The sequence below is a fragment of the Diceros bicornis genome, chromosome 24 (genome assembly GCF_020826845.1).
Source record: "Diceros bicornis minor isolate mBicDic1 chromosome 24, mDicBic1.mat.cur, whole genome shotgun sequence".
Lineage (NCBI taxonomy): Eukaryota > Metazoa > Chordata > Mammalia > Perissodactyla > Rhinocerotidae > Diceros > Diceros bicornis.
In genome coordinates, this window is record NC_080763.1 from 8,043,971 (window position 1) to 8,060,872 (window position 16,902).

The 16,902-nt window shown below is 39.7% G+C and overlaps 1 protein-coding gene across 1 annotated transcript in view; it reads right to left on the minus strand.

The window, feature by feature from the left end:
* ARMH4 (armadillo like helical domain containing 4) overlaps positions 1-16,902 on the minus strand; it is a 132,230-nt gene that overhangs the window by 101,873 nt on the left and 13,455 nt on the right. Inside the window, exons 3-4 of the mRNA XM_058567009.1 lie at positions 15,572-15,826; positions 13,199-13,411 (exon numbers count right to left, since the gene is read on the minus strand). Of these exons, the coding sequence (XP_058422992.1) occupies positions 13,199-13,411; positions 15,572-15,826 (468 nt within the window). The remainder of the gene's footprint in view (positions 1-13,198; positions 13,412-15,571; positions 15,827-16,902) is intronic.

Genomic DNA, 16,902 nt, shown 5'->3' on the forward strand with positions numbered 1-16,902 from the left:
TCAAATTGATCCAGTTCACTAATTCTCTCTGATGCATATTTAACCCACTATTAAGAGGTTTTTTCCCCAACAATTATATTCTTATTTCTAAACGTTTTATTTGGTTCTTTTTTAAAATCTGCTGGGTCATTCTCAGTAGCCTCTTATTACATGCTCATTTTTGTGGTTTCATCTTTGATTTCTTAAACCTTTTTATACCATTATTTTATATTCTTATCTGATAGGTTGAGTATCTAAGGTCCTGGGTAGGGAGTGGGCCAACCGTCTTTTCTGCTGACTCTCAGTTATGGCTATTTGTTTCCTTGTTAGTTTGTTAACCTCTTATTACAAGCTCACATTTGCTTGATTTTAATCTGTAGGAAATCTGTGGATCCAACTGGACATGCTTTTTCCAGAGAGGATTTACACTTGCTTCTGTAGGGAGTCAGGCTTTGATACAACCCTGGAACTACTTTATTCCCCTTTTAAAGACACAGGCTTAATGTGGGAATTTCCATCCACCTCCCTCTTCTTGCTGTTAGCCAGTGCAGACTCCTGACATTACTATTTCTCCAGAGCACTTTCACTTGCCCAGTTAGCTTACTCCTTACAGCTCACTCCTTGCCCTTCTGCTCACATTTGGGATGGATCAAGCTAACAAGTACAATCCTTGGATATTTTTCTGCTGACTTGCAATCTCATTCATGCATTAAAGCATGTGTTTTACCCAAGATCTAGTCATTTTGCTACAGTAGGGTCCATCAGAGTCTTCATCAGAAGCTTAAATCCAAAATGTACTTTCCAAAAGCATCCATATCATCTACATTTCAAGGTCTAACAAGCAGAGTGAGAGATTTTATTGGCTTTTCAAACACTCCAATTTCACATACTCATAGGAAAATCTGTAATCTGGGGTGCATTTTTAAATTAGATAAAATCTCAAATGTTATTTTTTATTAAATATTCTGCTTTAAACGTTTCAGTGAATTTCTTTAGTTCTCTCTTTTTTAAATGCCTCCTCACAGCGATTTTTTTAAAACCTCCTATACACATTTCTTGAACTCTATGATGATAAATATAATAATAAGAAACTTCCTCCATTCTAGCCTTAACAATATTTAAAAGCTACACACATGAGAAAACAGAAAAGCTTGAGACAAGATAACCTATCCACTTCAAACACCAGTTGCAAAATGTTTTGGATTCAACTTACATTTCAGATAGATGTTTAAATATTTTCTTGTTTCATTTAATATTACTTTCTTTAAATTATAGGATTCTTCTCTTGATAATGTCATCTCCTGTATCTGGTTAGCAAGCTAAGAAGATCGGTCTATATAACTACCCTCACATTTACTGGTCGTTACATGATCTCTTGTCAGCCTTGACCCCCATATCATTGGTATGTTCTCTATTATCTTCTATAAATCCTGCCCCAAATTAAATTGAGTTATCTTAATAGATAGAGCTCTAAAGCAAAAACTGTAAGTCTAATGCCTATTCATTAAGCAACTCACTTTTTTTTTCTTTTTTTTTTTGTGAGGGAGATCAGCCCTGAGCTAACATCCATGCTAATCCTCCTCTTTTTGCTGAGGAAGACCGGCTCTGAGCTAACATCTATTGCCAATCCTCCTCCTTTTTTTTCCCCCAAAGCCCCAGTAGATAGTTGTATGTCATAGTTGCACATCCTTCTAGTTGCTGTATGTGGGGCGCGGCCTCAGTATGACCCAACAAGTGGTGCGTCGGTGCGCGCCCGGGATCCGAACCAGGGCCCCCAGTAGCAGAGCACACGCACTTAACCGCTAAGCCACGGGGCTGGTGCTAAGCAACTCACTTTTGATTCAGATGGCAGCCTCTTATGTATTCCCTCTGGAAAATGAGACTACAGCAATACTATTCTATTTCTCAAGGGAGCTATAAAGAGAAATACAAAGGCTATATTAATATTGTATCTATAAATTCTGACCCATTAGAATAAAATCTTTCTCTTCAGTAATTTAGTAGTCTTAAAGGAATATTTGCTTTAAGCAAACATACAAAACTTGAATATAAGAATCCACATGCACTCAAAAGATAAATTATAGGTTGGTTAGGTTGATTACTGATTTTGCAAAAATATGTGTGAAAGTAGATTTCCTCTTCAGACTTTAAAACATGACTGAACTAATCAAAAATGAGGTTTATATATTAGTTTGTGGACATGTGTTTGTCTTACCATACCTGTGTGCATTTGGCTCCTTGAAACCAGAGATTCAGTCTTATTCTTCTTTGTGCCCCACCCCCTAGGATCAAGCATTGTGCTTTACACAAAATAAGTCCTCAATAATTGTTGATTGAACAGAAATAAACTGAACAGCACTTTAATTCATTATCTCCCTCTTCAAAATAAGTAGCAATGCCTTTATAGGGCACCAATATAATTTTTATCAATTTATATTATGTATACACTTCAAATGAGTATGATATCAACTTTCTAAGCATAATCCATCTGCATGCATTTTTCACACTTTGGGGGGGGACTCATGGGGGGAAATGATCTTTGTACACATTAACTCCAATAACGTTTCTAGAAGGATCTCCCTCCTCCCACCCTTTATTTCCTTCCCTCCCTCCCACTCTGGCTTCCCAAAGTGGGTTTAAAGAATCACTTAAGTCTATTGAGTTCCCCTTACCTGCCTGAGTGCAAGTGTTGGTATGGATTCCAATGAGAAGGAAATGAAATAATGTTCAACTCCACAATGGGATGCAAGAAATCTAAGCAAATTCCCACTGAATTTACAGCAGAATGTGACTGGGAACCACCGCTTCATGCACATAAAAAGTGCTCAACTTCAGGCCCAAAATAAGCATTGGATTTAAAACAATAACAACACAAGCAGAGCAAGTCAAGTAGCAAACACATCAACTACACAAGATAATGGTCCTAAAACCATGCCCTCTATCGCTGATCGTCATTTACCCAACACCTGGTACCACAGGCCACTATGGACACAAGGAGGCAGAAAGATCTGTCCCTGCCCTTAAGGAGGTCTGGAGAATTCAGTTGAGAGCATAAACTGATGGTCAGTGGCTAGGAAGATTGATTCATTTTGGGTGTGCATACTAACAAAATTGAAATAGGATAGGTAAACACTTGAACTGATTTCTACACCAAAAAATCAGAATATTTCACAAAACGATCAGAATTTTCAGCTTTTCTTGGAAAAATTCTGAGATCTGGCATCACTGAGCTCACATCCTCCTGCTGGCAACAATATGAACAGGATCTGTCTGGATCAGAGGGACTGTGTGCTCTCTATCGCATCACACTCACCACTCCCTGCTGTCTTAGGCACCTTCCTCTTCGCTTCCTTACATCATCTACCTGGCCCCTGCCACGGCTGCATGCAGAGGATGTGAATATTTCATTATAATAATTAATGCATAGTAGTACGTGATAAATGATGTATAATTTTAAGTGACAGATGATGTATAATTTTCATACTTATTATGTATTTACTTCATGTCAAAAAGTATGCTCAGAATGTTACATGTAAGATCTCACTGTATTCTCACAACAAGAGATAGGAAGGAACATCAATATCCCTGCTTTACACAGATGGAAAAACTGAAGTCTAAAGACATTAAATAATCTGATCAAGACCACAATGCTTATTCATGATGGAGCTAAGACTTAAACTCAGGAAACGTCCATTTGAGACCAGAATCAGAGCTATTTTCCACAGTCCACACTGCTCATCAATGCAGTGGTCTGAGAGGCTTCACAAAGGAGGATGAGCTTGAGCCGAATTGTTTCTGTGTCTCCTTCTTGCCCTCTTTAAACTTTAACTTCATAGCCCTCTGTTTATGGAGTAGTATAGCTCTGAGTATTATTTGCCACAGAATGTGACAGAATGACCCTATTATCCTAAAGGCATATTTCTTGTATAGTGAGAACAGTATTATATTGCCTAGACGTGAATCATGACACGCCTTTAACAGAGACGGGATTTCCTCTGAAAGGCAAAATGTGCATGGTGTCAAACATGACAGTTGTCTGTCTGTCAATTGCCTAGGGACTGAAGGTGTGTCCTTCAGCCTGGAAAGCAGGACAGATAATATGTATGTGGGCTTGGGGGTCCCCTACTTGGTAGTGGGCCATAGGGGAAACTGACATCTGGGTCTTGGCTCTTCTATGTGGGGGCAGGGATGGGGAGGAGAAAATAAGAAGTTACCCTCTACTGGAAAAAAGCCAAGAGCTGAGAAGCCAGAAAGCCTGGCAAGGTGCCTGAAAAAACTGTTCCAGTGTTTTGGGTACAGAAGATAAAAACTTTCTCAGACAGAGCATGGAATGGGTCACAGCATGGGAGCCCTGGGAGCTCACTAGCCAGGGTAAGATCAAAGAGGAATTTGTACCTTGTGAGCCTAACTCACTTTATGTTTTTTATTTTCTTGGTTTATTTGCTTTGTGTTCATATTGTTGCCAGCAGGGGGATGTGAGCTCAGTGATGCCAGATCTCAGAATTTTTCCAAGAAGAGCTGAAAATTGTTTTTGTGAAATATTCTGATTTTTTGTGTAGAAATCAGTTCAAGTGTTTACCTATCCTATTTCAATTTTATTAGTATGCACACCCAAAAAAAAAGACCTATTCTTAAAAATAATTCATCTAACCAATAAGCTAAATTAGAATCAAGTATTTTTAAAATTTCTACTAATTTCAGTTGAAACAAGTGAGAGGGTTTTCGCCTACGCTTGAGCTAGAGTTTTAATAGGAAATAGGACTCCTCAAAGAGCACATGAAGCAGCGACCTTGAGAAAATCCAGCGGGGGCAGTGTCAGGCCCTCTGCCCACCTGGAAAATCTCCTTCGCATGATAAAACCCTGGAGATTCTTCATATTGTTTTTATAGAAGAAATTTCCATAGACTATTTTGTCTGGAGATACCGAACAACGTAGAAGGAGGCAGAATGGCTGAAGAAGAAAAGGCAATGGTAAATGTAGGCAGAATCGCTGTAAATCTTTCAGGACAACTATAATAATTCCAAGTGTGAACATTTTTAGAATCTTGTAAAGCCATTTAAAGTGATGCATTATATTTTTCTCCTCGTCTTTTCCTTTGGGGATATGTATGCATTTAAATGTCAAGAGGTAGTGTGATGCCAAAACAACTTCCCAGTTATGAAGACAGCCTGATAAAGAGCAGTTGATGGTATCCATGCATTCTCAAGGTTTGTAAATGTTTGTACTCCAACGAAATAAAATTCTCACATTTACACCAGTAAAAGGATAGTTATGTCCAGCCTCATATTGAAAAATCATGCCTTAAAAAAATGCCTTAATTTTCTGCAAACAACTAAAATGCCTTTGAAATCTCCACAGCCCATTCTGCAGTTGTATGCTACATGTTTTCTTCAACAACTGCACAAAAACCACCACACATGGAGAGCCCTGCTCGGACCAGCCCTCACAGGGATTCTCAACCCCAGAGGATGAACCCAGGAGATCACAAGGAACTAATCCTGTTGCCCAGGATTCTGAACATGACCCTCAGGAGAGGCAGGGTGCAGTTTCCTATAAATCAGGTATTTGTTAGCCCGAGGCTGAGCTCTCTCTTCTACATTGAAAAGCAGTTGCTTCTGTTATTAAAAACTACTCTTGGGGCCGCCCGGTGGAGTAGTGGTTAAGTTCAGGCACTCTGCTTCAGCGGCCCGGGGTCCGCAGGTTTGGTCCTGGGCAAGAACCTATGCATCGCTCATCAAGCCATCCTGTGGCGGCATTCTACGTATAGAATAGAGGAAGATGGGCACAGATTTTAGCTCAGGGCCAATCTTCCTCAGCAAAAAGAGGAGGATTGGCAAAGGCTGTTAGCTCAGGGGTAATCTTCCTCACAAAAAAAAAAACAAAAAAAAACTATTCTTAAAAATAATTCATCTAACCAATAAGCTAAACTAGAAAAACATGCTTGATTACATGTCTATAAAATAACTGATTGCTAGTGTGGTGTGTATGATATCTATTTACCACCCTTTAGAACGTTTTCCGTATTTTTGGATTTGTCACCATTTATTTTTTTATAAACACAGTAGTCTCCCCTTATCCACAGGGGATACGTTCCAAGCCCCCCAGGGGATGCCTGAAACTGCGGATAGTACCAAACCCTATATATACCATGTTTTTTCCTGTACATACATACCTCTGATAAAGGTTAATTTATAAATTAAGCACAGCAAGTGATTAACAACAATAGATAATAATAAAATAGAACAATTATAACAATATACTGTAATAAAAGTTACTGTAGATCTTAGCAACCTCAGCATACGCTTTTTCTTTCTTCCCTTATTAAGTCAAGAACTTGCATCTTTTCCCTTGAAGCTCTTTAAGCCTCCTCTTTGGCATATCCGAATTGCCAGCATCACTACTCTTGCACTTTGGGGCCATTATTAAGTAAAACAAGAGTTACTTGAACACAAGCACTGTGATACCATGACAGTGGACAGATTAACACCAATGGCTCCTAAGGGACTAACGGGCGGAGAGTGTACAAAGCTAACTCCTTTTGTCATCATGAGCCACTATGTAACATTTCTCGAGCTTACTAAGCAGTGCTAACGTTTTGGTGCTGGGCAACAAAGGCACAAAAAAATCAGATGGGAAGAATCAACTCTAGAATAGTGTTGACTTAATTGTGATTATACCAATAAATGAATTCCCTATGACAAGAATATACCAGAAAACTTCGAGTGAATGTCAGTTATCTTTCTTCAACAGCAGAGTTTGTAAGCAAAGCTCTATAGTAATAAGTCATAATATTGATTTTAAATATTTTTGAAATACCATTGGCTATGTGAACATTAGCAGCAAACGTGATGACCAGTCTGAGTGCTAAATAATTTACTGTACTACCTTATAGAGCATCTAGGTACTTAAGAACAGAGCTTTATCATAAATGCCAGAGAAAGTATGATGATTTCAGGACAAGACAGCAAAGTGACTTACCATAGAGGCAATCAATAACTGAAATTACCAGCAAGTCTGTGTTTCATAACCTGTCATGTAATACACTTGAAAATGATGCAAGGATGAAAACGAACAAAAAGAAAAAAAATGCTCATCCTTCTCTAACATATTTGGCAATAGTATTAGATGTTTCATGTATTCATCTTAATAGAGTTATAAAATTATTATTTTTTATTAAATTTCCATTGTTTTTGCCAGAACAGGCATGGGGGGCGGGGGGGAGAGGTCCAGCATTTAATTCACTACTAAAATCAAACAAAGGGCATATTCCATCCAATACGCTTTTCTTCATCTTCCCCACTTCTATACCATTTAAGCGGCTCTGTTATTGAGGCAAAATTAAACCCAAAGCATTTCCAAGAACAAAGGCCAGAACTTGTGCCCATTCTTAACACAATTAGAGTGAACAGCGTTGACCTCATACTGCAGTATCTCAAGAAGCAGAGGACGGTTCAAATTTACCACACTCTACTCCATCTTTAATATCACGTCCCACGTAGCAGCACACAAAAGTAAATCACACATGGGCCGGCCCGTGGCTGAGCGGTTAAGTGCGCGCGCTCCGCTGCTGGCGGCCCGGGTTTGGATCCCGGGCGCGCACCAACGCACCACTTCTGCGGCCATGCTGAGGCCGCGTCCCACATACAGCAGCTAGAGGGATGTGCAGCTATGACATACAACTATCTACTGGGGCTTTGGGGGAAAAAGGAGGAAGATTGGCAACGGATGTTAGCTCAGAGGCGGTCTTCCTCAGCAAAAAGAGGAGGTGGTTTCAAAAATATGGCCCTGAGTTGACATTTTGAATACTCTTTCTCATTCATCCATTCTAGGTGCCTTGTGAGCTGAAAAGCTACAGCAAAATTGAGAAAATAATAAGAACATACTCTCTGAAAAAGAGTGCATACTGGGATGATACAAAAAAATTGATTTTGTGAATTAAAGTGCAGGTGAAGAGCAAACACTTCTCTCATAAAAATTACATGAGCTCTTAAGTATCCTCAATGGAGCTATTAAAGAAAAATATCTCTGAGATTTCTCCATGCTGCCACTTAAAGAATGCATTTCCCAATTCATTTCTGATTGACCAATAAAAGAATGAAACAAAGCATCTTGACTTCAGTACCAACTATGAGGTCACCACACTGCCAAAAATAGCATTCCATCATCTGAATGAAGGCATACTTTTCAAACGTGACTTTCTCCTGCAATTCTTATGTTATCAGTAAAGAGAATTGTAAGACAGAGACAGAACTGAGAATTCCAGATAAGAAAGGAGAGATAACACCACTATCTCTTCAGCAGAGGAAATTAAGGGGTGCTGCAAATATATTGGAAATGCTGTCAGAGGACTGTGGAAAATATCCATGAAATTAAATACACTCATATATGCATACACACACACACACTCATGAAGACAAGAAAACAGATGTCACTGAAATAGATAAAACAACAAATGACAGAATAATGGCAGCTTTCTGCCCCATGTGTGCTGCCTGCCTGGGAAAAGATGTCAAAAATGCAATCTTTTAAAACCTAAATATAAGGACAGCCAAAAGGATCTTGGAAAAACAAGCAAAAAACTGTTAGAAAATAAAAAACTGAAGTAAAATGATATGTTTGGTCTTATTTTTTAAAAATCAAGATATGGAAAAAAAAGTAAACGTGACTTTTCTATAGGATACTAAGAATCAAAAATCTCTTTATATATTAAAAAAAAGTAATATGCTATGTGTTTACATATAAAATACATTATATGTTTTAAAAAAGGTAATTCTCCAGCAAGTCAGTTAGTATGAGTTTGTTCCATAAAGCCTGTAATAAATGGGCCTTTTGAAACAGATGAGGAAACAGGAATTGTGGGGGATGATGGCACTGGATTATATTGCCCCAACACTCAGTCTATTATGCCTACAGAAAGACATTAAATAGGACCATTCAGATCAAGAATTCACCTCCTCCAGACCAGAGACACTGTTATTTCTTCTTCTCTTGCTTTAGAGCAATAAGCTAACCCAGAGTCCTCTTGGGAGAGTCCAAGCAAATGCACCGTGTTGCCAAGACTGTCTGGTCAGCACCATGGTGAGCACCGAGAGGTTTCCCATTTCCCACCAGCTGAAAGGCCCAGACACTGACTTCCAAACATTAAGGGAGGAAGTGTGTGAAGAAGGATTACCAAAACCTTAATCACAAGATCTGAGAAATCTCTGTTTTTGTACTCTTATCTCCCACATGTTCTTAGAAACCTAGTACCTCGTACAAATAGATGTGCAATAGATTTTTTTCTGAATATTGAATTGTTAAAGCAATAATCTTCCACTCTGCAGAACGAAAGTTAACAATCTTACGCACAGATGAATTTCCATCTTCTGTGGGAATATAGGAAAGGCTCAAATAAGTTCGATTTATTTAGAGCAAACAGAAAGCCTCAGGTTGGATTTCTAAAATATAGAAAGCACAACTTCAAGTAAGAAATATTGCAAGTCCTAGTCCATTTGATATTAGTATTAAAAAATTTTAAAGACAGTTAACCCAAATAAAAAATTCCAGGTAAGTTTTCATAAGTAATCAGAAATTTTAAGTTGCCATTTTTGAGCAGAGAAAGACATTAATATTCAACAAAAAAGGGTATCAGGGGCCGGCCCAGTGGCATAGTGATTAAGTTCACGTGCTCCGCTTTTGCGGCCCGGGGTTCGCAGGTTCAGACCCCGGGCACGGACCTACACACCACTCATCAAGCCATGCTGTGGGGGCATCCCACATACAAAGTAGGGGAAGACTGGCACAGATGTTAGCTCAGGAACAATTTTCCTCAAGCAAAAAGAGGAAGATTGGCAACAGATGTTAGCTCAGGGACAATCTTCCTCACCAAAAAAAAAAAAAAAAAGATATCAATCTATACAGAGAACATGTTCAAAAATTAATTTATGTAGTTATATACATGTAATGTGACACTGTCCTATTTTGAATAAAAAATTAGAACACTTTTGTCATGTTTCTATTTCAAGGATGCTGAATACAGTCCTAGTAGAGTTATGCCTGAGATAAGTATAATGCATTTTTTATCACCCTGAAAACATTCACTTCCTAAAAAAATAAAAAATACAGAGAAGTAAAGAGTATCAGACAAGGTGACAGATAAACCATTATCCCTTCAAAAATCGAATTGCATTTTTGCTGACAAGGTAAAAGACTCACTGAAATACACACAAGGCGGTACACACTTAGAGAGGCAGGCTTTCTTCAGTGGCTGAGAAACATAAAACACACCAAAATTTCTCCCACTCCCCCAGTGCACGCCCCTCAGAGGGATGTTCCAGAGAAAGAGCACGTCTGCCTTCAGTGTCAGCTGGAAAGCCCTCAGAAGCAGATCCCCTGTTATGTGCTGAATCATGTCCCCCCAAAAAATATGTTCCAGTCCTAAGCTGTGGCACTTGTGAATGTGACCTTATCTGGAAATAGGGTATTGGCAGATGTAATCAGGTTAAGATGAACTTACTGGGGTGAGTCCTAATCCAGTGGCCGGTGTCCTTCTAGGACAAGGGAAATTTGGGCACAGAGACACATAGAGGGAAGACAGCCATGTGAAGATGGAGGCAGAGGTTACAGTGACGCTTCCACAAGCCAAGAAATGCCTGAGGCCACCAGAAGCTGGAAGAGGCAAGAGACACCTCCCCTAGAGGCTTTGGAGGGAGCACAGCCCTGCCTACACCTTGATTTCAGACTTCTAGTCTCCAAAACTGCAAGAGAATAAATTTCTGTTGTTTTAAGCCACACAGTTTATGGTGCTTTGTTATGGCAGCCCTAGAAAACTAATACACTCCCTTAGTCATTAAGTTGCAGAGATGCAACAGAGGAGACAAGACAGGGTGCCAAGTGGATAAAATTTTTAGGCTCGTGTGGGCCATTAATTATCCCTTAAAGGATAAACATTCAGAAATTTCCAAAAAGGTTCTTGCTCCTTGAGTGTCTGGTGTCTAATAAGGGCAGGTCTCTTGCCCAGATCCCATTGAGAAAAAGACCACATTCTCAGGAGAAGTGCTCCTGTCCCCCAGTGAGAAGGAGGATATTAACATAATATATAAGGAGTTTAATACAGTTAAATAAATACACATCTTAAACTGGAGACTCTTATGTCATTTGTCAACACATCAGAGAGATGAAAACTTGAAATGGAGATAACTTGACATAGGGCAACCCATGATCCTAGGTTAAGAACAAATTATCTTCCTCCACGTATAATCCTATGGCAGAATTAAAACGCTTCACCCAGTCGAAGCCTCAAGCTGCACTTATATTCCTAGACAAGGTGGAAAAACATGCACTGAAAATGGAGGTCCCCAACACATCCAGGAATCTAGTACGTTTATCAGTTTAAATAAGCGTAGTCACTTCAGTTTTCAGAGGATTAGATGCACCAGCATGAAATTGTGCCATTATTAACATATACTAATGAAACATAAATTGTACTCCCTGGTATTTAGGAGAAAAAGTGTGCTCATTTAAAATCTTGCCTTAAGCCCAACAACATAGCAGAAAGGATATTTTTAAACCAAAAATGTCTTTCATAAGCCTTGACAAGGATCATAAGTTAGATCAAAAACTGACAAAATATATTCTCAAAAAGAAGCTGCAATTGAATTGTGTAGAAGAAAAGAACTAAAACTCCAGGACCTCCTAGGCAAATTAGGAAAATTTTCACATATTTCAATACAACTGTCATCATCTACTAAATTTAGAAAATTATTGCAGTTTCACAAGTATGGATTATTCACAAATATATACAACTTTTTTTCTGTGATTTAATGAGCCCTGCTGGGTAAAGCTGTCATGTCTAACTCAGGTTAATTTGGGAAAACCTGCTTTTTCCAGACGGCATCAAGGAGAGCAGACAGCTAACGTGAGACACGAAACTCAAAGTCAGATGGTTTTTATCTTAAGGTGAAGTGCAAGAGCTGGTAGCCTCTGAGTGTGCTCTGATCCATTTCCTAAACCAGCAACCACTGTGGGATCCTCCACACTACTCCTAAAACACCATGTTTCTCTGTCAAAAAGCTCCCAGTGTTACCCTGAAAGTCTGCAACAGTCTGCAGCAAACCTGCTGAACCACCTTCCCTGCTGTAGACAAAGTAGGAAATAACAGCACATCCTACGGCTTTACCGCCTCAAACACATGGTGAATTTAGTGCCCCAAAGCTCACCTGTCTTCCAGATTAGTCTAAGAAACACGGCACTATAAATCTCTGGACATTTTGCACCTCCAGCCAGGAGCTGTTCACCTGCCCAAATGCTGATTAATTAAATGACCTTCCGTCATATTTCCAGTCTTCTTGTTTGTAGATCTGCAGCTGTGCCCCAAGTATCTTTTTCATGCTCAAAGACAATGTCTTGGAAAATATAATTTGGCATGAATTTCTCAGTCTTAATAGGTGAGAAGACTGCCTATCTCCAAACAGTGGGACATCCTAACCCAGAGATGTTACTAAAAGAGAATAACCCAGTATTAACAATCAGAGCAGTGTTAGTAAAATACAACCCACATTAAAATTTCCAGCCAAGAAAATCTGGTGGGGAAACTCAAGTTTTCCATCTAAACCTAATTCTCAGTCCAGCCTGCACAATAAAATCATCTAAGCACTCTTTGAAAATGTTGATGCCACATCCCTCCCCATGCCGACTGAATCAGAATCCCTGGACAGGGACTCAAGTATCAGGGTTTTTTAAAAGCTCCCCAAGGTGATCCTACTGTTCAGTAGTTGAGAACCACTGATCTAGACCAGGGGCCAGCAAGCTTTTCTGGTAAAGGGCCACATCGTAAATATTTCAGGCTTTGTGGGCATTTAGTCTCTGTCACAACTACTCAACTCAGCTGCTCTGGCACAACAGTACCACAGACAATACGCAAACGAACAAGTGTGGCTGTGTTCCAATACAGCTTTGCTCAGGAACACTGAAATCTGAATTTTATATAATTTTAACATGTCACAAAACATTATTTTTCTTTTGATTTTTTTTCAATAATTTAAAAATGTAAAGACCATTCTTAGTTTGCAGGCCACACAAAAACAGATGGCAGGACAGATATGGCCGGGCCACAGTTTACTGACCCCTGATCTAGACGCAGATTGAATACACTTTTCCTTCATCTTTCCCCAAAAACAACATTTGCTCAGGGACTCAGTCACTCAGTCCTAGAAAAGACCCCCTTCAAAGCATGGATACCTTCAGATTCCAGTAGGTCCAGGCCATAGGAGGCAGCCGTGTTAACACGGCTAACAGATGGCACAACGGTGCTTCTCTCAGAGGACACCTCAGAGTCAGGAAGCGCTGGGGAAGTGCTGGGTGACTCCTCCATTAGTCCAGGGGGCGTCACTGGAGAGCCCAAAACCGGTGTGAACAACTCCTCATGTGGCCTTGTGACTGTGTCCATTAGGTCTGCCAAACACAAGAGACAGGATTTGACCCAAAGATGGTCATCATGGGAAATGTACACATATGCTTTTACTTTTTAAGGAAGAAATGATTGACGAGACCAACATCATACATATGGTAAGTGTGGCACTTAGACCAGCTCCCTGTTCCCATGTCACATCAACCCAGCTAGCCAGGCAAAACATACTTTCTCAAATCAGAGCTTCATTTTTAAATTCTAGTCTCCCATTTATTATACTGACAACATTATGGGTTTTTCAGGATTTTATATAATCTATTACCAAAGGTAGAAAATTTAATAAAAATTTATTAAAATATATGCCAAAGACTACGTTTAAAAATCAAGTCAAAGAGTAAGAGCCTAGATCTGTGTCTGGTATATGCTCAATTTCGAAGCAACCTAATTTAGCCCCAGGTATTCCTAAATCTAAAACTCTAGAATTATAGTATTTTCCAAGCATGGTTGATCATCAGAATCTCTTGAGGCAATTTTTTAAATGTTATTTTCATGCTATCCTCATATCCCAACTTACTGAATCAGAACCTCCTTGATGGTGAAGCCTGAGAAACTATTTTTAAAAGCTCTCACAATATGGATCCACAGACTCTCATATATATTGCTGTTGGGAGTATAAATTGGTACAACCACTTTGGAAAACAGTTAGGCATTGCCTCCTAAAGTTGGACATTCATATACTCTATGGCCTAGCTATTCAGTTCCTAGGTAAATACTCAAGAGAAACTCCTACACATGTACTATGGAGAACATGTAAAAGAATATTCATGGTGGGGCCGGCCCGGTGGCGCAAGCGGTTAAGTGCGCGCGCTCCGCTGCGGCGGCCCGGGGTTCGCTGGTTCGGATCCCGGGCGCGCACCGACGCACTGCTTGGTAAGCCATGCTGTGGCGGCGTCCCATATAAAGTGGAGGAAGATAGGCACCGATGTTAGCCCAGGGCCGTCTTCCTCAGCAAAAAAGAAGGAGGATTGGCGGATGTTAGCTCAGGGCTGATCTCCTCACAAAAAAAAAAAAAAGAAGAATATTCATGGTAGCAATGTTGACAATAGCCAAACATGGAAATGACTCAAATGCAAATCACTAGAAGACACTGGATGAAGATTAAACTGTGATAGATTTTCATTATGGAATATTATAAGCAGTCAGAACAAAAGAACCACAGTAAGTAAACCTTAGCCATAGAACATTAAGTTAAAAAAAGTTAAGTACCCAAAAAGCTATCTACAGCACAATACTATTTTTATATGCTAAAAATGACTAAAATTTTTTAATGCATAATTTTAGGAATAAATATAGATGCAATAAAACTACAAGAAAAGGAAGTCAAGGAAATGATCAACACAAGATTCAGGATGACAGTTAACAGTCAGAGGAAGGGGTTGAGATGGGAAGATCATGGGGTTACACGCAGGTTATTGACAAGGCCCTAGGGTTGTTCTGGGGGAGGAGGGGCAGGATTAGAAGGCATTTATTATATTGTTGAAAATAACTCAGTTAATAAATAAAAGTGGGCTTTACTTAGACCAATGATGAGACAGAGACATGAGGTCCAAAAGTAATAATTAAATAATAATAATTTTTGTAATTCTCGGGTGATTCTGATGATCACCCAGATTTAAAAACTTCACTGCCCCTAAGATATCAGAGCATTTGAGGGCTTCCTTTATGTCTAGAAAGCACTTTGTATACATTATTTCAAATCCTTAAAATAACCTATAAGACAGGTAGGCATTATTTAGAGATGAACAAACCAAGGATTGGAGACATTAAGAAACTTGCTTGAAACCACAACACTGGTGAGGACCAAAGTTGGGATTCAAATCCAGGTTCTGCTGTTTTCACCTCACCCCCTGGCTCCTAGCAGCCAGAGATGCCACCCTAGGAGAGAGCTCTCAGGAGGTCTGGGCTTCGAGGGCCCCAGAGACGAGCCACCAGGAGACTTTATTTGGGAACTAACCCCTCACCCTTTTAGGCTGCGCCACATATCTCCAAACAAGAGAGAGCTCGCCTGCCTTTCCTGGTCACTCTCCAGGGGAGGTGTGCGTGCACCCTGGTGACAGGGCCAGCTACCTCCCTCATTCTATTCCTTATCAACTCAGAAAAGATCCACCCCCACAACACTGAGTCCAATTCCCTCCCTTACAGACCTTCCACAGCAGGAGTAACTTGGACAGACAGAGGTACGGCTATAGTTGAAACCATAGTGGCCAGAGGCTGCCATCTTCTCGACAGCTGAGTGACAGCAGCAACATCAGACGTGGCAGAGGGGGACTCTTTTCCTTCCTTAGCCTCACCATCTTCTCTGGTAACCTCGAGGGTAGAAACCTGCTGCTCTTGTGTCACTGATGATAAAGTGGCTTCTGCTTCTTGAACAGCTGTTGTCATCTCTTGAGTGATGATGTCTTAAAAGGGGGGAAACAACATTGTAAAATAGACCAAATCTGTATATCTTAGAACGTCACTATACAATTAACAAACCAGATAGCTATTTCAGGGATAAATAAATGTTTTCAGTACAGCATGGTGACTATAGTTAATAATACTGTATTGCATATTTGAAAGTTGCTGCAAGAGTAGATCTTAAAAGTTCTCATCACAAGAAAAAAAATTTGTAACTGTGTGGTGATGGATGTTAATTAGACTTATTGTGGTGATCATTTCTCAATATTTACACATATCCAGTCATTATGTCATACACCTGAAACTATATAATGTTATCTGTCGACTGCACTTCAATACAAAAAAAAATGTTTTCAGTGTTGTTGCTTTCAGGAGCAGTGAATCAATTTAAGACAGAGATAAAGAAGTTAACATAAAAAGCATAAATAAAATCCAAAACAAAGTAGGAAGATCAAGAGCTGAGTTCCCTTTTAGGTACATCTGAACATCAACATAATCAGTTTGTTAAGAAACAAATCAGGGCCGGCCCCGAGGCTTAGCGGTTGAGTACGCACGCTCCGCTGCTGGCGGCTCGGGTTCGGATCCCGGGCGCGCACTGACACACCGCTTCTCCGGCCATGCTGAGGCCTCGTCCCACATACAGCAACTAGAAGGATGTGCAGCTATGACATACAACTATCTACTGGGGCTTTGGGGGGAAAATAAAGAAAATAAAATCTTTAAAAAAAAAAAAGAAACAAATTATACAGAACCAAGTTAGGCTCAAATATTCTCAGAAGCATTTGTACACATGAATTTTCACATTTGCATTTCTGAAGCAGAATGGGAAGTTAGCATTTTTAAGGACTAATAATTACAATAACTAATATTTACTGAGTTTCTAGTATATGCCATACATACACACTGGTAAGTGCATAGTGGGCATGATCTTATTTTATCCACCCCTTTGTACTAAGGGGAGGTAGGGTAGGTACTAATGTCATTCTATGGAAGCTGTATATCATAGTGGTCAAGAATGCAAGCTCTAGAGCCAGTTTGCCTGGGTCTGAATTCTGACTCAGCCACTTACTAGCTGTGT